A 27,474-nucleotide genomic window follows, 5' to 3' on the forward strand; every position below is an offset into this window, starting at 1 on the left:
CCTGAATGGGCCTACCAAGCACGAATCCAATGTAAGTATCGGATAGAAAACCAAAAAAAAAAAAAACCGCTAACTCTATTTCATTCAAATTTAAATAGAAAAAGATAAATTCAATTATTACGAGTCGGACATTTTGCAAACAAAGACACTAAAAAACTGTGATATATCCCTTTCAACTGTTCTACAACAATGTCACTATGGGAAATCCCAGCCTTCTGTTCTTCTACATCGTTAGTTTTCCAGACAATATAATTATGAGAGAACTGAGAATGCCAAAAGTGAGGAACAGGAAATGTCAAAATAAACATCTATACCCTCTATATACGTCCACCCAAAATCATGTGCGTTGCCTAAAATTACAATGGAATCAACGTTTTCAGCCACCTAAACCTGCTTAAATTAAATATGGTGTTGCTTGCCCACGTTTGGAGGGCAAAAGTTAAATTACCACCGAGACATCACTGCATTAACTGTCAGCTGTCATCTTCTGATGATCCTAGTGCTGCTTCTTTGCGGGATTTTACATGCTCCATCAAAGGTATTGATCAGTCATTTAGAAGACTAGTTGTAGATCCGAACAGGCTTGTCAAAAGCGGGTCGATTCTGCAGTACCAATATGAGCCAGTTATACACCAACTAATATAAAGTGTTATCACTTGTGAATTAGTAGTACTGCATTATTAAACTGGCTTTGGGTTGGCTTAATAAATAAATGTTCTGATTTTTAATTTGAAAGGTAAGCCAAACAATATGTTCCTGAATTCTAAACAGGTTAATCTCACTGTGGTAGGATCTCAGTACAAAAGAGCCACTGATCCCACAGGTAAAAGATCAAGAGAAACCAATTTCATGCAACCAAGAATCGCCAGCCATGAAGTAATCTTATAAAGTAAATATATATATATAACATATATTCACGTACACAAAAGTATTCAGGTTCATTAGCATGTTGAAAGCTAGAGCGAGTGTTGCATTAAATTGACAGATGGGGCTGATTATTGCTCAACCAGCGTCAAAAGATATCTCAGAAAAAAGGACCTCAAAAGAAATTTAGCTGTTATATTTTTGCATTTCAATGATTAAAGACTTGTTGGTCCACTTGGATGGTTGCCTTATACGCCCATAATCACCAGCATAACAGAAAAAGTGGCATACCTGGTTGGAAGCATATGACCTTTTAGGACCATTGTCAGCATGCTCTAATCCCAGATACTGCTCCCAAGCACCATAAACATCTCTCCTCTGGAAACCAATTAGGAAATAGAATAATCAAACATTATACAAGGACTATCGAGGGAGATTATGGACGGAAAAGGAGCAAATACCTGAAAACGAATGGATACAATATCTGAATCCCGGAGGTAGTCAGGACGGCCCATGGACACAAACGCAAACATCCACTGCATAGTGAAAGTAGAACGTGTAAATAACTAGAATAAATAAAACACATGAACCCTCTATACTAATACTGAACGTGTAAATAACTAGAATAAATAGAACCCATGAACCCTCTATACTAATACTGAACCTAGAAATTTTCCAAGATTACTCGGTATAGAAACAACGATGCAAAGCAAGGAAGCTTGAATACCTTTGAAAACTCCTCATCTGGAACCTGCAATTTTCTCTGAATGCGCGCTTTAACTTCAGCCAGTGTCTCACCCTCATGAATAACAAGAAAAAATGGCTCGCCAAAGTTTTGTACATGCTGCTAAGGGATGGAATAAAAAACAATTAACTGAGGATAGAACCTCCACCATATACACTGATTGTAACTATAGCTATATATATATCAGGCACTTGTCAATTTCGACAGATGTACTTACTGCTTGATTTTGAGTTGTGTCCTTTGTAAAATGGTAAACATGAATCAAGCGATCAAGAGGACCCAGGTTTTTCTCCTCTTCAGGGATCTGTAATGGAGAAAAGTTAAGACATTAATTAGATAAACATCTAAGAAATGTAGACAATATTACAACTCTAACTGAAGGCAATAAACTTAAGTTGATTCATCTCCAGACATGTTTTTCTCTTTATTGGTGAAGACTTTAGACCTTTTTCTTCCCTGATTTATTTGGTCGGTCCAGTCCATAAGTATATACGTGGAGAAATAAACAGGACAACACCAATGACCTAAGCAAAACCCTTAGGACCAGCTGGACCGTAAAACACCAATGACCTAAGCAAAACCCAAAGGACCAGCTGGACCGCAAATACTCAATGTTGCCCGCACAGCAGCACCACAACATTAACGGAAAGAAGTGCAGTCATCCATCACTACACACTTTATTTGCAAAATATGACAGCAACAACTAACATGAAAAATCTCATCATTCGTTTCAGTAAAACTCAAAGTTAAGTGCATCAGAAAGACCCTTGCTTGGCTGCAGGTTGATATTGTTCATCCTTTTGTAATCACCTTAATGACCCCTTCTTACTATCCTGCCACCAAAGTTCGTCACTTCCGTCAATCCACTAAAATGTTCAATTAGATTAATAAATTCAGCCATCCATCGAATTTCCCAGTCAATGAACTGCCATCTGAAGTTGAATCTCCACTCTTCTGATGACTGTAGCTCTGCTATGGTGCTATGTTGCTAATATCCTAAGGAGTGTATCTCTGAGAACAGCCTTTCTAGGTTGTCTGCCTCATGCCAATCATCTTTCCAGAAACAGGTTTAACCCCATTGTTCACTTTGATCTTTATAAAGCTTTTCAACTCATTACACAAGACTCTTATGGACCTCCATAAATTGACTCCATATGGAGTTGTAACTTCTCCTCATACTTGGCTTCTATTACTTTCCCTCACAGAGTTAGTTTATTTCAATAGCATATTTCCAAAGTCATTTCATTCTTACGGACTTGTTGTGATTCTCCAAATTATTGATCCCCAAACCCCCCAACTTTTTATCAGAAATCAGAGTCCTCCACTTGACCAAATGGTAGTTTTTCCTGTCTTTATTATCTAGGCACGGGAACATCTTCCTGATTTTGTCTAATCTGTTCATGACCCGAGCTGGAATAGGGAACAGGGACATCATGTAAGCTGACAAAGAATCTAAGACTGAATTGATGAGGGTTAATCTTCCACAAGTGACAAGTACTGCCTTTTCCACCTAGCCAATTTCTACTCGCACTTCTCGACCACATTGTTTCATATCTCCTTAGCTTTTGATTTTGCTGCTAAAGACATACCTAGGTAAGTGGTTGGTAGACTACCAATCTCACCACCAAGTATTGCATTCAGGGATTCCATATTTGAGACCCCATGGATAAGATACAAAAAATTCTTCCTCCAGTTAATGTGTAATTCAGACATCCCTTCAAATAGGACCAGAAATCACACTCAGGACTCTAAGTTGTTCTTCATCAGCATCACCTTCAGGTCCAAGTTATCTCTTCCATCTCTGGTCACACTGAAACCTCTTATCCACCCATTTATATTTGAAGATTTAACCATACAATTAAGGCCCTCCATTGCTAGTAAAAACAGAAGGGGTGACAAAGAATCACCTTGTCTAAGACCCTTTTGTGCTCTGAAGAACCCTGTTGGGGTACCATTAATAAGAACGGAAAAACTCACTATTGATATGCAATTACATCCAGTGTATCCATTTATGTCCAAATCTCATTCTACTCAAAACTGCTAGCAGATAAGCCCAGTTGACATGGTCATAGGCTTTCTCTATGTCTAACTTGCAGAGTAAGCTTGGTTTTCCCTGCTTCTGCTTCATTAGAAACTAGAATGGCATCCACGATTTGTCTACCTTTGATGAAGGCCATTTATTGTTCGCCGACAGTATTTCCATCATCCTTTTCAGCCTCAGTGAGAACTTTGGAGAAAATTTGGCACCTTTCTTCTTTGGGATGAGAGCTATAAAAGCAGCATTGCAGCTCCTCTCAAACATTACATGTTCATAGAAGTTGTGGAATGCATTCATTATATTTGACCTTACCACCTCCCAACATTTGATTAAAAAAACCATAATGAAGCCATGAGGCCCCGGTGCCTTGACTGTAGCACACATCTTTAAAATTCTCAACACTTCCTCCTCCTCAAATCTTGCTTGAAGACTCCTTTTCTTCCACCATTAAAACTGGACAATATGGGAAGTGACTGGCCGGCCTCCATTGCACAGTTTGTGTATAAACTTTGGTTAAATTCTACTATCTCCCCTTCAATTCTAGTAGAATTCTGAGTGAGATATCCCTGGACCAACAACTGATCTATGTTGTTGTATCTTCACTGAGCATTGGCAGTTTTGTGGAAAAACCTTGTATTTATGTCCCCCTCCATCAGCCAAAGGGCTCTGGATATTTGTCTCCATGCAATCTCTTCCTTTTTAATCAGTTCTTCATATTCTAGAACCAGCCCTGATTTCCTCTGCATCCCTTTCAGCTAGAATTCTGCCTCCTGCAACTGCCCCTATAGCTGCCAATTAACCTAGAAGGATCTTCCTCTAGAAACCTAAGTTCACCCTCTTGTGCCACAAGCCTCTAGACAAGCAAATTTGATCCATCACCCCCTCCCCCCCAGTTGCTTAACTAATTCTGTTAAGTCCCCTCCCAGCTTTGTTCCTTGAATGCAAATGATATTAGCATTCCAACTCATCACCATGCTCTTCATTAATCTCCTTTTATCCCTACAGTTTAAACCCCCTACATTCCATGTAATCAGTTTGATCTGCATTAACCAATTTTCAAATTGTTTCTCCCATTGCTCCTTTCACCACTACTCTTCAATTCTTGAGCCCCTTTGAATCTAGATTTTTTACATATTGCATCCGACTCCATTCTTCTTGCTATTCTGCAGCTGTCTACTTGTGGTAATAGTTCCAGAGCTTCCTCCTCGTGTCCCTGAAAATCACCCCAGTAATTTGCAACTTTTTCATGTTTTGTTGCACCCAAACAGAAGTTCCCCTCTCTCACTTTGATCAACAACTGGGATTGAACTCGTAGAGGCTCTGCTTCTTCAATTTTCCAGTTCTCCGTTGTCTCTGCTTCATTTTTATTTTTATTTTTTTGATAAGATAAGTGGTATTAATCACAGCATCAAGATGATGCAAAATTTACAAGATATGGCATTTGAGCTTACAAAAAAAATCTCTGGCTAACTATACAAACTATCTAAGCCAGGGCTAATGAGTTAGTAAAATCCTGAAGTTGTTCTGCATTAACAGCAGGATACAAGTTGGTCCAACTAAACAGATTTTCAGTGCACCTAGTCTTCAAAATGCCTAAAGCAGTTGACTCTCCATCAAAACATCTCTTGTTCCTCTCTAACCAAAGACACCAAAAAATACAAGCAGGTATCATAATCCAGATCTTCTTGATGGCTTTGTCAACTTTCCATAGACTCCAACTCTCATATGCATCCTTAACAGTGAGGGGTGTGGTCCAATTGATGCCAGAGAGACAAAAAAACATGTTCCATAATTCTAAGGCCACCTCACAATGAAGAAGGTGTCTGGGGGTTTCAGCCTCTTTTTTGCACAAATAGCATTTGTTTAGGAATTGGATTTTTCTTTTCTTTATGTTGTCTTGGGTGAGACATGCCTCATATAGAGCTATCCAAGTAAAGAAAAAAAACTACCTTAGGTGGTAGCTTGGTCCTCCAAATGAGTTTCCAGGGTCAGTTAGCTATCACGGAGTTTCTAGAGCACAACTGTTGATACCCTTCCTTGACTGTATAAACTCCTTTCTGGTGCCCCCATTTGAGCTTATCAGCTGCCTGGAGATTAATGTGGCAATGTTGTAGTCTAGCAAAAAGGTCTACCAGATCATTCACTTCCCAATCGTGCATATTCCTTCTAAATCTCAGCTTCATTTTGGACCACTATATCTGTCAAAATTGTTTTTGAGTTCTCAATCTCCTCCCTCAATTTCCCATGTGCACCTCATTCCATGAATTCCATAGTGGAATCTTCATCATTGACCTCGTATATAGAGGCCACTGCTCTATCAAAGCTTTCCGTAATGTTCTCCGTCTTTTGCATGGTCTCTCGATCAAAACTCTGAGAGAGAGAGAGAGAGAGAGTCTTTCATGATATCGTTGAAGGTGTCTCTCTATTTAGATTTGGCTCCTGTAGTGGTATATCAATGAAGATCACTTCAGCTGCAAAATCATGCCCAAATTTAAGTGTTAAACGAAAACACTTCATTGGGCTTCCGGTCCGGCCCAACAAGTGATTTCATTTACTCTGGATACACCTTTCACGTGTGAAATCTGCACCACATGTTCCATTTGTAAAGTGAGAGACACCCTCGTGGTTTCTGAAATTTGAATCCCTGAATTGAATGGGAATTCAAATTTTCAGCATAGACATCGCCTCTGTTTATCCTCTGGGTAATAAGATGGACCATGTAATCTTTTCAATCATCTTTTCTGATGGTTTCCCTGGTTTTTTCTGGCAGGCTTTCGCATCTGGGGTTTATTCTCGGCCCAAATCGAAATGAATTAAATGATACCATTGCGCATAATGGATATTCGCTGGCCACCTTCCTTCCATCATTTGCCACCAGAATTCTTGCTCATTTCATGTGCTTTATGAGCTATGCCTCCTCTTCTGTGGCCACCCAACTCCCACACAGTTGGCCAATTTCGAAGAAAACCTTCTGCGACCACAGGTGCAGTGGTATTCCGACTTCTCTAATCCATGTCTTCTTTGTGACAAGAAGTTGGCACACAACCCCCATTGGAGACCATCTTTCAAGGCTGAATCTTATTTTCTTCCAAGATCACTGTCCTTGCATTACTTGTTCTGCCATGTATTTATTTGGGAATTCAACTAGGAACATGTCTCCATACATCTCATATATGTTCACCCCTAAAGTATTCCTCAAGCTAGAGATGACCATTTCCTTATATCAGCCAGTGTGGGTTTCGCCGTACAGACCACCTCTAGACTACCGACAAGACATCTTTAGCAGGCTTTAATCTTGAAGATCTGAGGTGTATTCGATTTCAATTCTGCCTTTCGAGCTACTCACCTCAGCTTCTCAAATGGCCCTGGATCGCCATTTACTTTCCTTGACAGCTTTTTTGAAAGGGTAGTTGGCTTCTGTTATATTTGGGGGACCTACCCTTTCCTGCTTTTGGGGGTCTTAATGAAATTCTCAATCTTAAATGCAATATCACACCAACCTGCATTTAATGCTGATTCTGGAATAATCAATACTGATCTTCCTTCCTTATTTATAGAGAGGATACTCATGTATCTCCCATGCTCATTCTACTACCTTGTACTAAAAAATTCTGAGTCTCTTTCTGAGGTTTTCCATCTCCTGTCCGCCTTCTTCTGATCTCTGGAAGCTTCTCTTTATGTGAAGCAAATACATCCATTATTTGCTGCTCATCGAAGTTCTTCTCATAAGTCTTCGACTCCTCTCAACCCATTCATATCACACTGCATTATCTGAGTTCCATCTAGAAATGATTAATGTCGAATGACTTGAACCCAGCATTTAAGTAAATCCTGTTCTTGTCCATCTTGATAGAAAAAGCTACAGATTACAAAGCTTGTGCAAGCTGAGAGAAAGATTTGAATGAAACAACTAAAACAGAAGGTGCTACCATAAGGAACGGGTGGAGGATTCTGACTCTCAGTCACCGGAAAAGATGACACTCTCTCTGAAGAAGTAGGACAGCGAGTGTTTCTGGGGAATGTGCCAGAAGCATTCAAAGAGGAAATATCTTTTTTACAGGAGCATTGAGACAATCACAAAGATTACAGCAAAACATTCAAATAGATGCACAATCACCCCTAACTGCATCTCCCCAGTAAAACCTGGACCTGCTCTTCTGCATAAAATAAAGGGAACTACCAGCAGAACATTCAGTGTACCTCTTCTGCACGCAGGGTCCAGTACTGATCATTTATGTTCTCAATCCTTTCAGTAGGTGGAAAAATCTGCAAAATAAATGTAGAGGATATGTTACAAATGCTACCAAGAAGCAAAGCTGAGAAGCATGATACTGCATGTCCTTTCATGAGTTCTTATCTACTTCAAAATGCATCAAACTGTGTGTGTGTGTGTTAATGTGTATTGTCCTGTCTGTTTATATCTGACTGTCCGTCTGTATATATGTAAGGTATGTCAGGCATGAGCACACAGACATGCACACTCTACTGTTCAACACTTAAGATTGAAAGATCATTTAGAAAACAAAGAAAGGGTAATCGTATAACACTCCCACAGCAACTCTATCTGTGCGCATTGAATCATTTGCAGAAGATACTGAACTACAGCAGAAGGAAGTTATGCAGCATAAATGGTACCTTATATATCTTGTGATAGAAAACTTCCAGCAACCTCAGTTCAGCATCTGGACGTGACAACTCAACCTATTCCATACCATGAGACAAGATCAGCAAAAATATCTGACAGATATAGATCTTAATGAAATGAATTTATAGCAGTGTACTTATCACTTATCAGAGAACCTTCCAATAAAATAGATTATTAGATGACATCTCAATGTAGACATCAGCTTGTTCTCTCTAAATTAAGACATAGCATGGCTGGGGAAAGACATAAAATGTTTTTCCTACTTTTCTTCCTAGTTTCTACTTTCAGGTTTACAGTTTAGGGTGGTAAAAACAATATGAAGGCGGCATCACTACTTTTATATCGAGGCATCACACTTTACAGCAATAGAAAAATCAAAAGTACCTTTGTCTTAAGATGATTAAGGACATCATATACAGTACTTTGTTTTGGCAATCTAATAGTATGGATTGTCACCTGAAAATGAACAGCCCAAGATTTTATATATGAGTGTAGGACACTGTATAAACCCTTATCAAAGGAAACTCTACACAAAATGTATAAGTATGTGTAGCACTTACTTCATATTTTGCAGCATTATAAAAGGCGACTTTGAGAGTTTTTAAGCACTGTAGCTCTGGTAATGGAATATCGAGGACTTCATAATACAAAATGTCTGAAGTCTGTCCAAAGAGGAGGGATGGTAAGCAAAATGTAGTCGCTGGTAAATAACTAAGAGCCACAAGATTGTAAATACATAAAAAAGTTTCAATTAGCCTAACCAGAGTAGACTCTGCTCCTACATTACCTGATTATAGTGAACCAGCATTTCTGTAAGACGGTCCACTCCTCGATACTTTATTGGCTGAGGTTTTGGCTGCTGTGAGTAGCAGTTATGTGATGTAAGCCTTATTTTTGATGGGTCATCCAAGCGGAGATGGCGAGCCAAACTCTCTACTACTTCATCATAGTTGTTCAGCTTTGACCTAGAGTTTGTTTATCGTCAATGAATTAAACAATACTGGAAAAAGCTTCTCATTAACTTACTGAAACAGATACATACAACTCAAGACTAAAATCCTCCTCCTTGGGTTTGTCCAATGAGCGGAAGTGAACAACCTGGGAGCAATCACATGGAAAACTTTTATCTTAGCTATCAAGCCACACAAAATATTCAGAGCTCTTTTGAAACTTAATACAAGTGAAACAGTGTCACATAAACTGAAAACAAAAGTGAGTGCGATGGAGTCAAGGCAGGAGTACTACCAAAGGTACTGCCTTCATCAAAGGGAAACAATTCTATTTCTTAGAGGTAACTACCAATCTAGCTCCAAGAGCCAAGAGGCAATATAAAAAAACAAGGTGCAACACATACCTGGCGATTGTGCACATACTCTAAAAATGAAGGAACATCAGGAAATCGATATTGTTCACTAGTTTGACTTTGAACGGGTTTCTGAAAGCAAATAATGTCCCCATCTTCAAGCTGAAAAAAGCAGAGTATCATACAACAAATCCACCAGAAGAAATGAAAACCAGAACAACTGAAAACAATTTGCCACCCAGCGAACGTGTAGCAGTAGTATACAGATGGCAAGTAATAGCTCGTACCTGACTGCTACAAAATGTTAGATTGCAATCAATAGGCTCACACATCACATTGGGTTCAAATTTTATTTCCTGTCAATAGAACATGATATTAAGCACAACCTGAAGCCACCTATATAACTGCTGTGGGTTAACATACTGGTAGCGAGATAAGAAAAAAAAAATTAACCTCAAAGAGTTCAATCTCTTCATCAGCTGAAATTCCAGCCAACTCATTTAGCTTGGTCAATATGTCCAGTGGCTTGCCACTGCCTTTTACAAAGAGCCGCCCAACATACCTGATAAGTGATAACAAGAAGGAAAACCAAGTAAAGAATAGACAAAGCCCCATTATTGCATGGCCACTTATATACAGACACCAAAGTACGTGAACAATGATATCACAAGTTTCAGGATATCAAATACATTAAAAATTTGAATTGTGCCCTACAACAGAATGTACAGATCGAGGTTTCAGCAATTAACTAATATCTCTCACGACTATAGACCTCTGACAAACTCTATTTAATGTCTACATCAAGTGCAAAAAATTGCATAGACTGCGATGAAACTGAAGTAGGTTTTTCACCACAGTAATCTCAGGTTAATAAAACATCTGTGTTACAGGAGTTAGATGTCTACCATGTTGAACAGTCCGACATCAAGTTGTTAGAACCTTACTCACTATGTGAACACTTGACACGAGACTAAAGCATTAGTGGTTAATGAACCAGTCATCAAGGATCTTAGCCAAACGGGATCTGCTACATAAGCACTTTTCCCGCAGGTTTCTTGATCGGACTTGACAAATTGTCATTGTCACATTTCATATATCAACGTCTGCAGGCTCTAAGAATGAGAAGAAGATGCACTTTCCATTTTTTATTTTTGATAACCAATGATGCACTTTCCAAACAGAGATGATATTAGAGATCCCAAACTAGACAAGCATAGAAACAACTCCTCTTATAAAGCACGGATTTCAACCTATAGAGGCAAGAAGAAATACCTTATCTCCTCTTTTAGAGGGTCATACAGTTTGAAAAATAGAAGAATATCTTCTTTGGTCTTCTCAGGTGGAGGACAAGGTTGCAAATCCTACAACAACACAAATGCAAAAAGTGCAAAACATAAAACTTGATATACACAAAAGTACAGCACCTGCCCCAACAATAATTCCAAGTGTGAACCCTAAACTGGAAAATGAGTACGCAATATTCCATTACCAGGCCAACTTCAACTTCCAAATAAAGTTTTAGCTCCGCGTTAGTTGTTTTATTAGAGACCTCTCTCAATTGTCCAACCTGAAATACATTGTGCAAGATCATTAGCACCAATCTTGGTAATTCGACAAACCAAATACACCAACAACAACATCCCAGTGTGTTCCCACAAGTGGAGGTTGGGGCCGGTAGAGTGCAAGTAGACCTTACCACTACCTTTGAGAAGGTAGAGAGGTTGTTTCCGAAAGACCCTCGGCTGAGCAAATGACAGAAAAGTACCATTTATAGGAAAAAATACACCACTGAACATAAGTGATTAAAATAACTGCAGCAGTTGTTAAGCAATTATAGACTTGATAAGGTGGGATGGTTCCTTCACGAAGCTATGATCCTGGGATGATTAATACCTCTGGTTCACTATACTATATCTCTTACATTGGGATAAAAGGAGTCTTAGGATGTTCATCCTGACAATTTTTCAACATCCAAAGTGGCTTAGGATGCTCATCCTGGCAATTTTTCAACATCCAAAGAGGACTAGTCACCTTATCAATCCTTTCCTTTTTAGTCCGTCCCAAAAAGCTTGTCACCTTCCTATAATTAGAAACATTTAACTTAAAATTTCCCTTTTACCCCTGATGAAATGATTTACAACCACGGAAATATCTAAGGATTATTTCAGACCACAAATTTCAAAGTGTTCTTTTTTTCTTAAACACCATGCCAGGTCAAATGGTGTCACACAAAATGGGATGGAGGGGGTAATAAAAATGAAACAAAGAGGATGAGGCCTCATTTGTTTGCACTTAATCTTAATCATTCAGATCTCACTCATTAAGTGTGTTTGTTTTTCTTATTTTACAACCGCTTAATGGGTCTAAATAGGTCTGAATGATTAAGATCCGTAACAAAGACTTAATATCATTAAGATGTCTATTAAGAATTGCTACGATGACAATTCATCGCTATTCCATCTACTTTCACCCACCACTCACAACCACCATTACAGCCACAACTACAACCACCTACCATCCACAACCACCATCCTCAGCCCAGCCACAACCACCACTATTGCTAATCACCAAAATCAATTGTCATCGCCATAAGTTGTCATTTGCAATCATCACCACCAACCATTATCACATCCACAAATCACTACTCATAATTATCATCAATAGTCAACATTATATATCACTAACCTAGTTGTCAATATCATTCCACTACTATTTATCAGTTCCCACCAACAAAAACAACCACAGTTAATCACTACTGCAACAACTATATCATAAGATACTACCCACAACCACCATCAATAGTCAACATCATCCCAAATCGACACACACAATCACCATTAGATCAATTTAATATTTTATTTGAATTTTATATTTATTATTCATTTAACAAAAAAAATTGTATACATTCAGGTATTGAGAAAACAATCTTAACTATTTAGTATTCAGATTCTTAATACATATTTTAATATTCAGATGTGAATTCAGATCTCTAAATCATAATACACATCTTAATATTCAGACGTGCATTTATATTCAGAGCTCTAAATCAATCAAGATGTCTCAATCTTAATGAAAACAAATTAAGCATGAGTCAGCTTAATGCATCCCCATCTCACATCCTACGACATGATGAGATGATGACTCATCTTGATGTCTCAGCCACTCACATCACGCAAATTGTCAAGAAATGGACTTTAGGCTTATCTTAACAACAAAACTAGCTCATGAGAGGAGGATTGTTCTAAGAACATATAAGAAAACAAGTGTCCACACCTTCAACCAATGTAGGCACTTTGACAGCCCCCAAGAACACGTTGCTCAGGGCTAGAGAATTAGAGCATGAACAACATAACATTTAACAAACCCAACATTGAGTAAGCCAAAAATAAAGATGGGTCTAATAGCATGTAAAGAAAATGGAACTTGGATCTAACTTATGTCCAAAAGCTAGCTCATCGCTCATGACCATATATAAAGACAACGGCCCATAACATCAACCAATGTGGGAAATACTAACACAAAGCGTGGCAATCTTTCCACATTCAAATAGGATGAGTCATCTTATTTATCAAAAAGAGAAAAGATAACTCATTTTATTCACATCCAAAGACCGGATGATAAATGACTCATCATGATGTCTCTTCAACCCATCTCATCACACAAATCAAACATACTCTAAAAGGGAAGTTATAATGTAAGAAGTTCCAAACACTGAATATCCACAAACGCATGTTTTTGTCTCTTTTTCCTAAGAGGGAAAGGACGGGGGAAGAGGGGGGAAATCAGATGTGGACAAAAATAAACCGCAAAGAGTATCCAGATAGTCAGCTATAAATTATGTTTAGACAATCTATTTTACAGAGCAAGACAAGGTCTGGGAGAGAAGTTCATAATCAATTTTAGGATAACAGATTTAAGATTCACCACAAAAATACATATGTTACTGACCTCGAGGAAGCATACTATGTTTTGTGTTACAACTTTAAGCAGTGCAAGTTATGGGTACAAAAATATCAATATGCAGAAGGAAGATAAGAATGTCCCACATAAGGAAATATGTATTTTTCACATAGAAACAACGGAAGCAAAAAAAAAAAAAGGACTAGCATCATTAGGTATAAATGGTATTAAAAAGAAAAGGTGCATGGCCGCAATCAATTATCCCTAATTGTTGTTTTCCTAGCCATTTACACCTACAACAATGCAATAGATACAGATGACAAATCACGTGAAGTGCATGCTTGATCTTAGCATGATGTTCTTTGCTTGTGTAATTACTGGACATTCCCTTGAATTATTTGCTGCAACTGTCTATGAAAGTATTGATTCATTATTTCTCTGTTAGTCTATTTCTGAACAAAAATCCTTTTTTTTAGCCAAATTTTTATTTCTACTAAATGTCAATCAAATTGTACTGATAGATAGCATAAAGAGTAAATATAATACTTGTCCCAGAATCTTTTGATCAGTATGTCCATGCAAGCAGAACAGTAGAAGTGATTGGAAAGCTAGTAAGGTTTAAATATGCCAGTTGCTCAATACTTAAAAACAGAGGACACTTTCTAGAATCTGGATACAACTGCAAAGCACTCTTAATTCAGCTCCACAAAACACAACAGAAAGGTAACCAGTCAGACAACTTACCGACTGAACTTCCTCTTGAGGTGTCAATGGCCGATTAGGCCGATATGTGTGATTTTGTCGTTTTGCCCATAGCCAATACCGCTGAAATTGCACGGGTATACCCAATACCTTAGCAACCTCCTCCTGAAAAAGACTTACCATTAAATGATACAAACATAAGAGGTAAAAGGATTGACCAAATACACAAATATAGGCTATAACTGTTTGACTTAGCAATTGGCCTACAGCATACGAAAAGCTGAACCATCAGATTCCAATTTTTCAAGAATCATTCACCTAAATTTGCAATCAGAATCTGAAGTTTATCTTCTAACAAAGTTAGATATTAAAATCTCAACACCAAATTTACATTCCATTACCCATATTTCAGAAGACATAAAAGTGGCACTTGAACCTCCATTGTTAGTACCTGCATTCTAAGAGTTTATATGTTTTTGTTGAATTATGTTATCACATCATCTAAAATCCTATATAGTTTGAGAAGGGAAACTTTTATCCTATTGTTTTATGCATGCAACACGCCCCTTCACGTGTGGACCTAATTCTTTTCTTAGAGCCCAACTCTTTTCTTGAGCCAAGCACATGAGAATATTTTATTCAAGAGTACCTGTGCAACTCAAAATCAGAACTTTTGCCATCTTTGATACCATATTTAATCATGGAACTACCCAATCTAAAAAATGAAGTTGTTCAAGAGGAGATATTTCTATTTATGTTCGAAATTCTGAGGCATATTTATGCAGTATCTACATATTATGCTTCAGAAGAGCAAACAAAACAGCAACAACGATGTAAATTTTTCAGTACAAAAATACTTTTTCTACATAAATATATACAAAAATAAATTGCAAAACCATACCTTGAATTGCGTAAATACCATCTGTTTCTGGATACGGAAACTACGGACTTTGTCATGATCCAAAAGATCAAAATAAATCTCCTTCCCAATTTGTTCACCAAGGTCCTCATCACGAGCAACCTAAGTATATAACAAGAGTATTTTCAGTAAGATTTCCAAATAACAAAGATGCAAGCAGGAAGGGATAAGACTAGGTTTTAAAGGAAACCTTGATGATAGTATAAAGGTGAGCCTCTGCTTTTTCCTTTCTCTTTTGCTCCTTTTCATCTTGCTCTTTCTTTAGCCTTACCTGCAATATAATGTTAGACAGAAGATGACACAACTCAACCATATTATCATCAATTAAATGGACAGAGTAATGTAGCACACACACCCTGAGATGCTCCGCAATGTCCTTTTCGTCCACATTGCAGATAATCTTTTCTTTGTCACTTTCACGAATATAAACAAGCATATATGCATTTGAATATTTTGTGAATTTGAATGGTGAATTGTTGAACGCAGGGTTTGCATGAGGCAACTGTTGCAAGAAATGGAGAATGAAAATGAATATTGGCTATATAATACAAGAAAATAATGCACATGCATATAAGGACAGCAAGAATTGGAAACAGACCTCCTCCTCACCACCATACTGCTCTTCCAGAGCCCTCTTTGGATCTTCTTTTGTCACACGCTCATCATCAAATTTAAACCTAAAAGTAATAGGCAAATAGTGAATCTTAAAAATCAAGACAGGCAGCAGAAACCAGTAAGATTGTGCCAAGGAAGTGAAATAGCTATAAATAATGATCGAAGGGCAACTGCCGCCCAAAATTTACTATGCATCTTTTATTTCGAAAAGAAAAAAGACAATATAATAAATGATATCGCCTTAAAGACGATAAAATCGTCCTTCTGATGACCCAGAGTAGGTGAGAGAACACTAAAAATAACATGGCAGAGAAAAACCAAAGAATTAAAGGATAAAGAAATGTGTCTACTGACTGCGACACAAAACATACCATTGATCAGAGAGTGTTGGTCTGATATAAGCATAATAGTGTCCCCCATGGACCCCACCACTGTGAACCAAAACACTGAAAACAAAAATAAAAGAATCAAATAAAACTCATTACCTAGTCTTCTGGCTATTCAGAAATCTGTGCCAAGTATACAAAGATAAAATCAAAAATAGCATAGTCTAGACTGAAAAAACAAACCCATGTATCTTTTTTTCACAGCAGAAGCAGAAAATATCAAACTACAACGCAGAATAGAGGAGGGACAGATGATAACAACATCACAATTGCAAAAGCAGTTAATTGAGGCCAAGGAAAGGGAGAGAGGAAGTGGGGAAAGGGAGGCAAAAAGGAAGGGTGCTAATTTCCATTTAGACAGTATCATCCAATTATGTAGATACTTGAATGAATCCCCACTGCTCTAATAAAACATAAATAGTGAAATAATATTTAAAATCAGCCCTCGTGTGGATAGGACACTAAGAACTCCAGCTGTGTAATCTCCTATTAGGAGCACGGAGAAAATGGACTCATCTCTGAGCAATCATGCTACTAAGTTTTCAGTGTGTAGCATGATCACATTCAAGATTAAGCACCATTAAAAATCAGAAAGGTGTACAAGGAAATACATAAACGAATTGATCAAAACTAAACCATGAGGTAGAAGTGTTTGAAGTTCTATCATAAAGTTTTCAGGCATTAAAACAAGGTTAAAAATTTAGATAGATTACAAAATATAAATTCAATGCCAAGTTTTCAATCCTACTATCCTTCAGGAAAAAAGCAATTCATGTCCACATTAGCATATCCCTTGCATGATGACCATTGAAAATAAAACAATTACTGTGCAGTAAATTAATTTGGAAGAAGATGCACAATAGGCCATACCTCATAAACCAAAACTCAAAACTTGCTAAGGGGTAAAAAAAACATTGATTCACAGTGGAAAGATTATATTTCCTAATTTACATGTTTACCCAAGAAACCATACTATCCTGTAAAATGTTCTGAGAGAAATCCAAAGTGATGAAATTCGACAGTAAGAGTCTTTCTTATTGCTACCATAGCAGTGTTGTTAAGAGTTTTCAAATAGGAAAGTTCACAAAGAAGAAATAACATAATCCCAATTAACTAGGGAATCAAGAAGAGATTATATTTTCTCTGACAGATGACTGATTTTACACCACCAAACCATGGGAAATCAAGTTGTTAGAACTTAGAAGCAATCTTACTATGTCTAAGAAAGTTAAGAGTCTGTAGCACATCTAGTTTATATGAGCCACATTGTCAAGTAAAAGTTAACTGGACAAGGAAAACAGTAAAGAAGTATGCATGAAGAAGTAAACAGAATGATATAATGTGGCCCTTATGATTAGATGATTCAAATCTGTATGCAAAAATGGGTAGAACTGACCCGCACAACTAATCACAAGCATAAAGTTAGTAAATTAACCAAAAGAGAAATTTGTCAACATGAAGAATGTGAGATGATAAAGGAATTCTATTAACGCAACCACATGACAGAAGTAAGATCACATTGCCAAATGGCAAGAAAAGAAGCATTAAAAAATAGAAAATCATTTATGCTTCATTGGAGGAAAGAGATTGATACCTGTGAAGAGTATAGAGATTCCGAACGCTTCGATCGGCATCTGGAGATAAATATTTTCCATTCTCTCTATCAAGGTCGAGTTGTAAAGGAAACTCATATCTGTCATTTATCTATTTAATCAATTCAAAAAGAGAATCAGAAATTACCATCACATTGAAACATACTGTTTTGATTAGAGCTGGAGAAAGATACAAGTCATATCCTCATAAAGCAACTAAAAGAGTGATCCTGAGATGAGTTGATTCCTTACCCTCAAAAATAATATCAAGGAAAGATAAAGTAAAAGACAAGACGGTTATAGACTGAAACTGTCAGCCTAGTAAATACAAGGCTCCAGTTATTGTCCTACACTACTTTCAGCTCCCATTGTAACATTTTATTTCTTCATTTACAATCAGGGTTTTTTCATGAGTTCAAGTCTTCTCTCTAGTTTCTTTCTTAACAGAATTTGCTGAAAAGTTAAGAGTTAAGACTTAGTTTAGGACTGACAAGGGAGACTCCCACATTCATTTCCATCTCCTTTTTAAGCCTATTCGGAGATATTGGCATTAAGAGTTAATTAGTTTAGTCACATACACCTTTCTTTAGTCATTGACTGAAAATTCTGGTTTGATAATGATCAAGGAAGCAATGAAATGGGAAGAACCACATAAGGTAGAATTACTGAAAAACCCATGATAAATTTCAGACGTTTTCTAAGCACCCAAGGGTGTCTCCTAGAGGTCAATGAAGCTGAGATGCACAATCTGAGAGATCAGTATTCAAATCTCAGTACAGGTAGGAAGGAAAAAAAAAACTAACTGATTTATTCTCATCTGTCTCTATCTTGTTAAACAGAGTTACCCGGTGTTTCTACCGGTGGGAAGTAGCACGTACTCAGTGAATTAGTCAAGGTTCGTGCACGTTGGACCAGACAACACCACTATCACAAGAAAGAAATCATATGTTCTCTACCATAACTGGCTTGCATATGGGTTTAGAAAACACTAGACCCAGCATATATATAATAAAATAAAGCATTTACTTCACTTGGTTATGCCTATACAATCATGTGAGGAATCAGTTCTATACTCCCTTTTTCATAGGCATGAGGAATCTATTTTATACATTAACCACATGAGAGTAATAAATGAAATACCTTGACCATAGTATCCCGTGCAAAATCATATTCAAAACGTTTTAACTGAAGCTGAAGAACAGGGGGGAAGTCAACAAAAAGGACACCTTTCCGAGCATCCTGAAAAATGGAAGTTCAGGTAAGTAGCAACAAAGATAACAGTCAACACATACAATTATCTTTAACAAAAAAAAAAACAGAGACCATTATACTAAGAACCAACCAACTACAGCCTCATTCTGTTTCTTTTTTTTATCTTTTTTTTTTTGGATGAATACAAGAAGGTAAGGAAATGCTGCTTTCGGGACTTGAATCTGCATTGGCGGCGAGATTCTTCAAAAAAGGCAACTTAGAGCAATCGAGCTAATGCTGCCCTCAAATGTAGAACAAGATTCATTTATTTGATAGGAGGGGAAAATAAAGTAAGAAACACAAAACACTTATCAGGTGCCTTTCCAAATTTCACCTCCTTGATTTTTATTAGGCATAATACATGAACATGTCATTTAACTTGACCTCAGTTGGCATTTACGCCCTCTAACTTTGGGTGTGCACTAGGCACTTAAACATGTATAAAGTTGAAGGGCGTAGATGCCAGATGAGGTCATGTTTAGGGCATGTTTCTGTAATATGCCTTTTTATTATTTTGTGAGAAACATTAATTAGTATCTTTTTGTCTCTCCATAAACATTTCACTTCAAGTACCAGTTATATCCTTCCTTTGGTGGCTCAAAATAATGGCACAAATTTAATATCTAACCAACTCTGCAAACCATCATCCAAAAATCAGTGAAGGGATTTAACCTGTAAACCATATTTTTCTGCATGGTATTTATTGTCACCCTCAAGGCGTTCTACTTCAACATACTTGTCAAAAGAAGCATAGACATCACGACACCCTTTGACATCAAGCTGCAAGTCTGTCAAATGAGACATGATTGAAAGTTAAAACTCACAATGTGGCATTCTGTGTTTAACAAGAAAAAACATGAAAAAATAAATATTGGTTCCATACATACCATAAAAAGATTCTTTTCTTGTTGATCTGTAATCCACATTGATACATTCAATATAATTCATATGATGCCCCTCGAACAGTTGTTGTATTGTTCCCTCTACAACGGTTCCCTGAGCCAAAGAAACCCATATACTAATCCATAAAAAATAGTCTCAAATCTAAATAAGCATGCCATCTATGGTACAATTTGTTTTAGGTTCACGTGCTACACAATTATAAATTACCTTCATTTTATCTTCAAGTTTTTCACAAAGAACCCTGTTAAGTTCTTGTACATCATGCTGCATGAAAGAATCATTTGAGTCCCATCCAAAGGACTTCGTCAACTCTTTTGTTGCTACACTAGTGTCACTGTACTGTAGCTTATAGAACAGACTCTGCAAAGCCAAAGGGATGCTCCCAGATGGATTGTCATTCTCAGTTGTTGGCATATGATACACAGCCTGAAACATGTGTGAATTAGTCACCTCCAGGAAAATAATAACAAAGAAATTACTCATGCTTTTCAAGGCTAACCTTTCTAAAGTAAGAAATATGATACAATGTTTGGAGGAGAGAGTTCATATAACAAGTGGCTCCCTGATTCTTAAGGCCAACACAACCAGTCTCCTTCTTAGAGTCATGGGACCAGTAATCAGCGACCTTACGAACAGAAACATCAGCTTCAACTACGACTGTATCATCCATAATAAAACCTCTGCTAGGATCATATAATTCACTAAGAGGCATGAAGGATGTGAAACCCCAGTCACTCTCTCTTGCATTAAACTGGTGCTGAGTATCTGCCATGACAATCATTTTTTGAAGTAAGTTTCATAGATTTCCCCAAGAAGGTGTCAATATGTACAGCAAATGTCTGCCGTATGGATCATAACATTAACTAAATTGTCAGCAGTCTACATAGCAAATCATAATAATATTTGGCACAAATTAGAACCTTCAAAAGGGAGAGAACATAAAAAGAAGCATCTGTTAGGAATAAAAAGCTGAAGAGCCATAAATTAGAGAATGCTCAGACTCGCACTAGCTTGTCTGAAAATGAAAATACAGGAGATTAAAGATACTCTCAAGATAAGATGCCAATAGAACTAAGATTAGCCTTCCATGTATCCCCCAATCATGCGTTATGTCAATCCTGGCATCATCTAAGTTTCTCTAATAAGCTGGCTTCAAAATCCTTAATCAGAGCTTTAAAGATTCATTTCGAAGCTCAACAAACCTTTATAGCATGTATTCAACTTCAGCAAACATCACAGGCTTAAAATAAAGTCAAGAATATTCTCAGTCAAGTTATAGATATTTCCCCTGAAAAAAAACATAGGCCACCTACATAATTCCTGCAGTCATCCAAACCACAGTGGTAGTTTCAAGCATAAGGGGATATCTCCTTATCAAAAAGGAAATTAAGGGGATATTTAATCTGCTTTCCTGAAATGAATGAAAACTCAGATAATCAACTAAATTTGTCTGCACAAGCATATACATCTGGCAGAAAACTATAAAAAAAACACAGAAAATAGGTAAATTATAGAATATAATCATTTTGCTTATATTTTACTATTAAAAGTAGTCCTGTATTAATTTCAGCAACAAGTGTTGTAGAGATAATTAAGGAAGGTTTTATGCAAATGTACAGGTCAGTTTACAAATAAACACTTTTAACAGTTAACATAGCCCAAAAAAGTTTTACATCTGGAATAACCAAATTGTTGAAAAGAAGTGTAGTCTCTTTCAATGTAGCCCCCAAGGCCTAGCTCGAGTGGCAAAAGGTGGAGGATTTGTGGCTTAGGTCGGAGGTTCAAACCCCACACCATGCAAAGCGAAGCCCGGTATTTAAGTGGAGAAGGGTAGAGGAGCGGGCCCATTATCCACCGAGTTTAGAAGGTTGTGATTGGTCCAAAGGGCGGGTCACAGACGGATTTCTCGGTTATCAAAAAAAAATGTAAGTACCTTTTAACTTTTTTCAGTTTTACTTTTGCACTTTCCGAGGATACACACACCTATTCCCCATGTAATACATATACTATTTTTTTGTTGTTAACTCTGTTTAACACCTTATATACAATGTTATACATAAATATACATTGTAGGAGAACCATATATAACTATTATTCCCTCTGTTTCAATTTGTTTGACTGATTTTGACTAGCTACGAAGTAAAGTAAAACGGACTTTTGAATCTTGTGGTCAGACCCTGCATGATCTAAATTTTAAAATTCGAGGGTACGGATCCAAGTACGAATACGGGCGCGGGGATTCAACTAAAAAATATAATTAAAACATCTAAACATAGAGTTATGTGTCAAAATTATGAGACATTATGTGGAAAACTTACAAGGTACACTGAGGAGTAAATATTGATCAAGAGGAAAACCCCGTAAAGAGATACAACGAGAAGTACCAACATAGAATTTATTTTTCTTCAACTTCACCCTAGCCTTTGTTTTGATTACAATTATTGTATCAGCGCTGAATTTCTCTATACCCAAAATCATTTGACCGAATACAGTACGGATCCCACACCCACACCACGTCATGTCGACACAGTGCAGCACTAAAAGTGAAAGTCCGAGCAACTTAGCTTAAATGTTAGGTGGAAAGATAGAAATAGAGAGATCTCAAAAACAGAAAGACGCCTTCTTTTTTTAAATGGACATAAAAGGAAAGACAAACAAATTGAAATAGAGGGAGTATATAACCGTGTATAAATATCACATTTCGGTAAACTCAAAAGGAAACATGCATTGGGTTGAACATAAATTTTCATGTCCTGATGCATGAATGTTTGCCCAAGATCTCGCGACTCTGATTCCTATAGAACATAATTTTTCACTCCCCAATGCATAGGGTTTTAGGATAAACACCCTCCGTTCCAATTTACATACCTTTCGGAAGCATTTTTCCCTTTATAATACCAATAGAAGTGTTAAATTCATGCTTCTTCATTCATTTTGAAGTAACTTGCTGAAGCATATAAATAACACCATTGGAGACCTTGAAAATACATGAAGAAATTCAAAATGGGATCAATATTTGGGGTTTGATCCTTATATTATTTCGAGCTTGTGGTTGAAATTTAAACACTTATGACTATAGAGAGAGAAGGCGGAGATATAGAGAGAAGAGAATCAAGAAGCAGTCACACATGAGCAGAAGGGAGGGCGGAGAAAGATAAAAAAAAATAGGGTTTTAATTAGGCTGAAAAAAGATTTCAAAAAATACACAAATTGGGCTAAAACTGGTACAAATAAGGAAGGTGGGCCTTTTTTGGTAGACTAGATAGATGACCGAAATGTTTTGGACCATAGTTATTTTAATCACGAGAGGTGGAGGGATACATAATGAGTTATAGACTATAATTGTTAATGCAAGACTTACCTCTAAACATGAGAAGAAAGAATCATAGCTCTTTGTACTAGTGAAGACTCAAATCCTTGCTTTTCTTATTCTCTTTCTACTTTTAGTTTTTAGGGTAAGTAAAAATAAATTTCAGTACTTGCACCAAGAAGGTGATACGTGCATAATCCTTGATAATTATAAACCTAATACAAAGGAACAATGATTCCTTGAGCTAATACAGCGAACTGTTCAGAGCATCCAATAAGAAATTGCAGAACGAACAATATCAATTGAAAAAATATATATATTGCACGTAAATAAGGAGTATCTTCTTGTGCACCACAAGAAAAATATCTTTGGAAACTCTATTAAATGACTGATTAAGAAAATTTACTCAAGAACCTAAAATGACTAATACTGGGTGGACTTATAAATATATATTGTAAGAATTAATGAATCAAACTTTCATCAATGTCATCCCTACGAAGTTCCATGGTCCAAGTCCAATATTAAATAGGCCTTTCTACGAAATACCAGAAGTGCAGATTTCAGTGATCTAGGTGAACCTGCCCACTACATCTTCCGCCAATAAGATGTAGCACGCTTACAATTAGCATTCACACATGCCTATACCAACATGACAGCACATGCAGCCTCTCTTTCCCTTCACTTATTATTGTTTAAAGTGCATTTCAAAATATATTTTTTTAATCAGTACAGAAAAATTTCAGGCCTCCACATCAACTAGGGTAAAAGTTTCATTTACCCAGCTGTATATCTTGGGCATGCCTTTGGGAGCCAAGAGCAAATCAAAGGGTATTTGGAATACTGTTCTGGAAAATGTGAGAAGAAGCTTGTCAATTGGAAAAGCCAATATTTGTCCTTGGGTGGTAGAGTCGCACTCATCAATAGTGTCTTAGATGTCTTACCTACTTGCATGATGTCCATGTTTCCTATGCCAGCCAATGTAATGGACAGAATGGATGCTATTATAGCATGATTCACATGATTGTTTGCCAAACACGCTGCTCTGGCTCAAGATAACCTAATGAAAGGGGATTTCAACTATGCTCCAGATGTTTTTTTTTGTGAAAGTGAGGCAGAAACAATAAATCATCTCTTTCTACATTTTGTAGAGATACTGTGATATTGTGGCAGATTTTCATCAACCTAAGGGGCATTAGTTGGTCTATGCCAAGAAACATGAAGTACGCTTTAGCCTGCTGGAATAGGGATGGAAATCAGTCAGGTCACGGGGAGAGATGGAAGATTGTCCCTTCATATATATGGTGGACTATCCAGAAAAAGAGGAACCAGAGGTGTTTTGAAGATAAAAGTTGCTCCCTACAAAATTGAAGATGAATTGTCCAGTTGTTTTCTACTTTTGGTGTAAACATGAGTATCCTCAAGAAGAAGAGGATACTCCTAGCATTTTAGATTACTTATGAGATCTAGGAGGTTGTTAGTACTAACGTGGTCTCTGGTTGTAATTAATATTGGATCACCTTTGGTGTATCCCTTTGTTTATAATATATGTTACCTTTCTCAAAAAAAAAATCATTCCAAAAGGCAGCAGAAGATGCTGAAATATGTACATCCAAATTGAAAGAGGAGTTTCATTAATCTTGAATGGAACATTGGAACTAATGACATCTGTCAAAGTTTCAGCCTCATATACATTTTCCATCCTACATCAAAAACTAAGCAAAAGTATAAAGTTAAGCTTGATCTGGTACACTAGACTTTTCCCTCAAAACATATTGGTTTCTCTCTTTCCACAATGTCCACCAAATATAAGCTGGCAGAATGTCCCAGATTCTTCTCTGTTCTTCGCTCAACCATTTCTTGTGCCAGCAGCTAGCACAATTAGTTGATAATACAAGTCCTAATTCACCTGTTATGGAATTTATCAACTTCTAATTAAGATAACTACATGTTGGAATGAAAGGAACCGTAGGTGATTTGATGGAATTTCTACTTCTAATATTGACCTTGAAGCTAAGTGTTTACTGAATATATTTAGCTGGTCAATGCAGGCTCCTGTAACTAGTTGTGAACATATTTTTGATGGGGTTTTCTCCTTAGTTGTAGTCTTGCAGAGGTAGATTAAGCTAACTTTTGTAATTGAGTAAACTCCCTTGCTATTCCCCTTTGTAATTTTGTTGCATCTTATTGATCCTTCAATGGATCTCTTCTTACTTCATCAACAAAACAAAAAACTACATGTTGAATGAACATTCATTACACTCGGTTCTTCATGATCAAAAAGCTAACAATTATGCAAGTGACACCGCCTGAAATAAGTAAAACCTGGAGAATCTACTATTTCACAATCTCTCTCCAACTAACGAGCAATGTCCCAAAAGGCTCAAACACATCATGTATTCAACCAACAGTCAATCTTCTCTCAGCAGTTAAATTTACACAAATTCATGTCTCTTATTCAATAAACAACAATTCTGACCTTTTCTCACTGTAAACTTGGTATGAGCTTGGTTGAGCACACCTAAGCTAAAATGAGCATATCTACTCCATCCATAAGGCAATGACGGTGAATCGGCAACATCCAAATACAATGACAATTGGTCCGCATTGTTCCCTTTAGGGAATATCAATATCCTCCTGCCATACGTAACGCACCATTAACGACATCAAATCGCTTACATATAAAAAACAATAAAACAATCCATCCAAAAAAAACACAAAATATTACCATTTATATCCTCCCACGTTGAAAACTTCCGAGTATAGCTTCTTCACATTCAACCTCGAAAAGTTCTCTATCGTCCACGCAAACCTACCAGATGGCGGATCATCCACTTGTGGACCCTCCACCGTACTAGCTGTATCCGCAGTCGCAACTAACAACAATTAAAAAAAGCAACTTCAAAAAAACAAAATCTCTAAATCCACAAAGCAACAAAAATAGACATTCAAAAAACATACAAGTAGCAGGAAAAAAAAACAAAAAGTGAACACATATAACTACAATCCAGCAAAACTACAATAACATATCAGTGTATAGATATAAAACTACTACAGAAGAAAGTAAAAGATTTACCTTCCATAGGCTGCGGACCTTCCACAGGAAAATCCGAATTAGGAACAAGCATCTCCTCGTCTTCAGGCTGCTAAAAAAACAAAAACAAAGCAAAATATTCGATCTCAAGTTACTCCACACTTCCGATTAACCTAATCCCTAGAATTTCACCATTGCCGCATTCAAATCAAAACGTTTACATGAAACTTCACTCCGACATCTCTTTCTGATAAAAATTCATCACTTATTCAATCCTATAACTATACAAACCTTTTTTTCAACAAAAAAAAAAACTAAAAAATAAAACTCGAGAAGTTGTGGTGTAAGAGAAGTGTAGAACAGGTAGGAGAGATTACGTACTTCAACTGGAGGAGGAGTCATGAGAGTCATTGCCGGAAAACGGTAGACCGGAAACTCAGCAAATCGGCGATGAAGAATGCAACGTAGAAACGATCGAATCGATCCAAGGACTTTCTCTTCAGTTCGAGTCCTTGGGCAAGGCGACGAACAAAAGAAAATTTTAGTATAATGAAAGAAGGAAAAATAAATTAAAAGAGGGATTTAAATTGCCAAAGGGTAGTTTGGGAATTTTATTGAACTTTTATTATTCTTATCTTCTTTTTTTTGGTTACTAATAAAAGAAAATAATTTTTTAGATTTCTTATATGTAAAAATAATAATTATATTTCATATAACAGAGTCATAAAATTATAAATAATCTACAAAATTAAATCCTACCCAACTTATACATCTTTGAAGATTTACTTGCCTTATAAATATTTGGAATGTGATTTATTTTGTTGCATGTAATTTATCTTGTCATGGTTGATCATTAGCTTTATTTTTAATATAGGGAAATTCTTTTTGAATTTAACTTGCGAAGGATAGTAATCACTTGCAACTTGAATATAAAAAAATAGTCTTTATAAATATTTTCTATGTTAAAATTGAAGATTTTTTATAGAAAAAATGTGAATAACTTACGAAATTATTTTTTCTTGGTTTATGTGTCTTTTGAAGTTTGCTTACCTTGTAATATTTGCAATGTGATTTAGTACGTTGACTATATTTTAATTTGACAATGAAATTAATGACCTACGAAATCAATTCTCACCAATTTGATAGTAATCACTTGCAACTTGAATATATATATATATATATATAATAGTCTTTATTAATATTCTATGTGTTAAAATTAGAGATTTTTTATAAAGAAAATTATGAAATTAAAGAAAAAATGTAAATAACT

General features: G+C 36.6%; 1 protein-coding gene across 4 annotated transcripts; it reads right to left on the reverse strand.

Annotated features, from left to right (window-relative positions):
- Positions 1-131: 131 nt before the first annotated feature.
- Positions 132-26,746, reverse strand: LOC125843744 (ubiquitin C-terminal hydrolase 12-like). Of its 4 annotated transcripts, none has more exons than XM_049522934.1 (32): positions 26,586-26,746; positions 26,247-26,313; positions 25,899-26,046; positions 25,650-25,807; positions 20,363-20,628; positions 20,071-20,289; positions 19,848-19,956; positions 19,633-19,748; positions 18,850-18,948; positions 17,712-17,821; positions 16,103-16,177; positions 15,715-15,793; positions 15,472-15,618; positions 15,307-15,387; positions 15,099-15,218; positions 14,240-14,362; positions 11,085-11,162; positions 10,868-10,956; positions 10,049-10,157; positions 9,883-9,951; positions 9,647-9,757; positions 9,335-9,390; positions 9,080-9,257; positions 8,853-8,954; positions 8,677-8,748; positions 8,283-8,348; positions 7,848-7,913; positions 1,827-1,913; positions 1,592-1,708; positions 1,326-1,400; positions 1,156-1,242; positions 132-603 (listed from the first exon to the last, which is right to left on the reverse strand). In XM_049522934.1, exons 1-32 carry the CDS (start codon positions 26,613-26,615, stop codon positions 562-564), a joined length of 3,351 nt encoding a protein of 1,116 aa, XP_049378891.1. In that variant the 5' UTR covers positions 26,616-26,746; the 3' UTR covers positions 132-561. The 4 variants fall into 4 exon arrangements, with proteins under 4 accessions (XP_049378891.1, XP_049378890.1, XP_049378889.1 ...); XM_049522933.1 differs by having other exon boundaries at positions 1,592-1,711; XM_049522932.1 differs by having other exon boundaries at positions 26,247-26,316.
- Between the last annotated feature and the right edge of the window lie 728 nt (positions 26,747-27,474).

The sequence above is a fragment of the Solanum stenotomum genome, chromosome 11, assembly GCF_019186545.1.
Source record: "Solanum stenotomum isolate F172 chromosome 11, ASM1918654v1, whole genome shotgun sequence".
In the NCBI taxonomy this organism is placed as follows: domain Eukaryota; kingdom Viridiplantae; phylum Streptophyta; class Magnoliopsida; order Solanales; family Solanaceae; genus Solanum; species Solanum stenotomum.

Bases quoted from the DNA above. Each gene is read 5' to 3' on its own strand.
- LOC125843744 (XM_049522930.1), bottom strand. From the start codon at position 26,615: ATGACTCTCATGACTCCTCCTCCAGTTGAA. The intron at 26,317-26,585 runs GTACGTAATCTC...TTGTTTTTTTAG, and splicing joins TGACTCCTCCTCCAGTTGAA to CAGCCTGAAGACGAGGAGAT. The intron at 9,391-9,646 runs GTATGTGTTGCA...GATTGCTCCCAG, and splicing joins AGTATGTGCACAATCGCCAG to GTTGTTCACTTCCGCTCATT.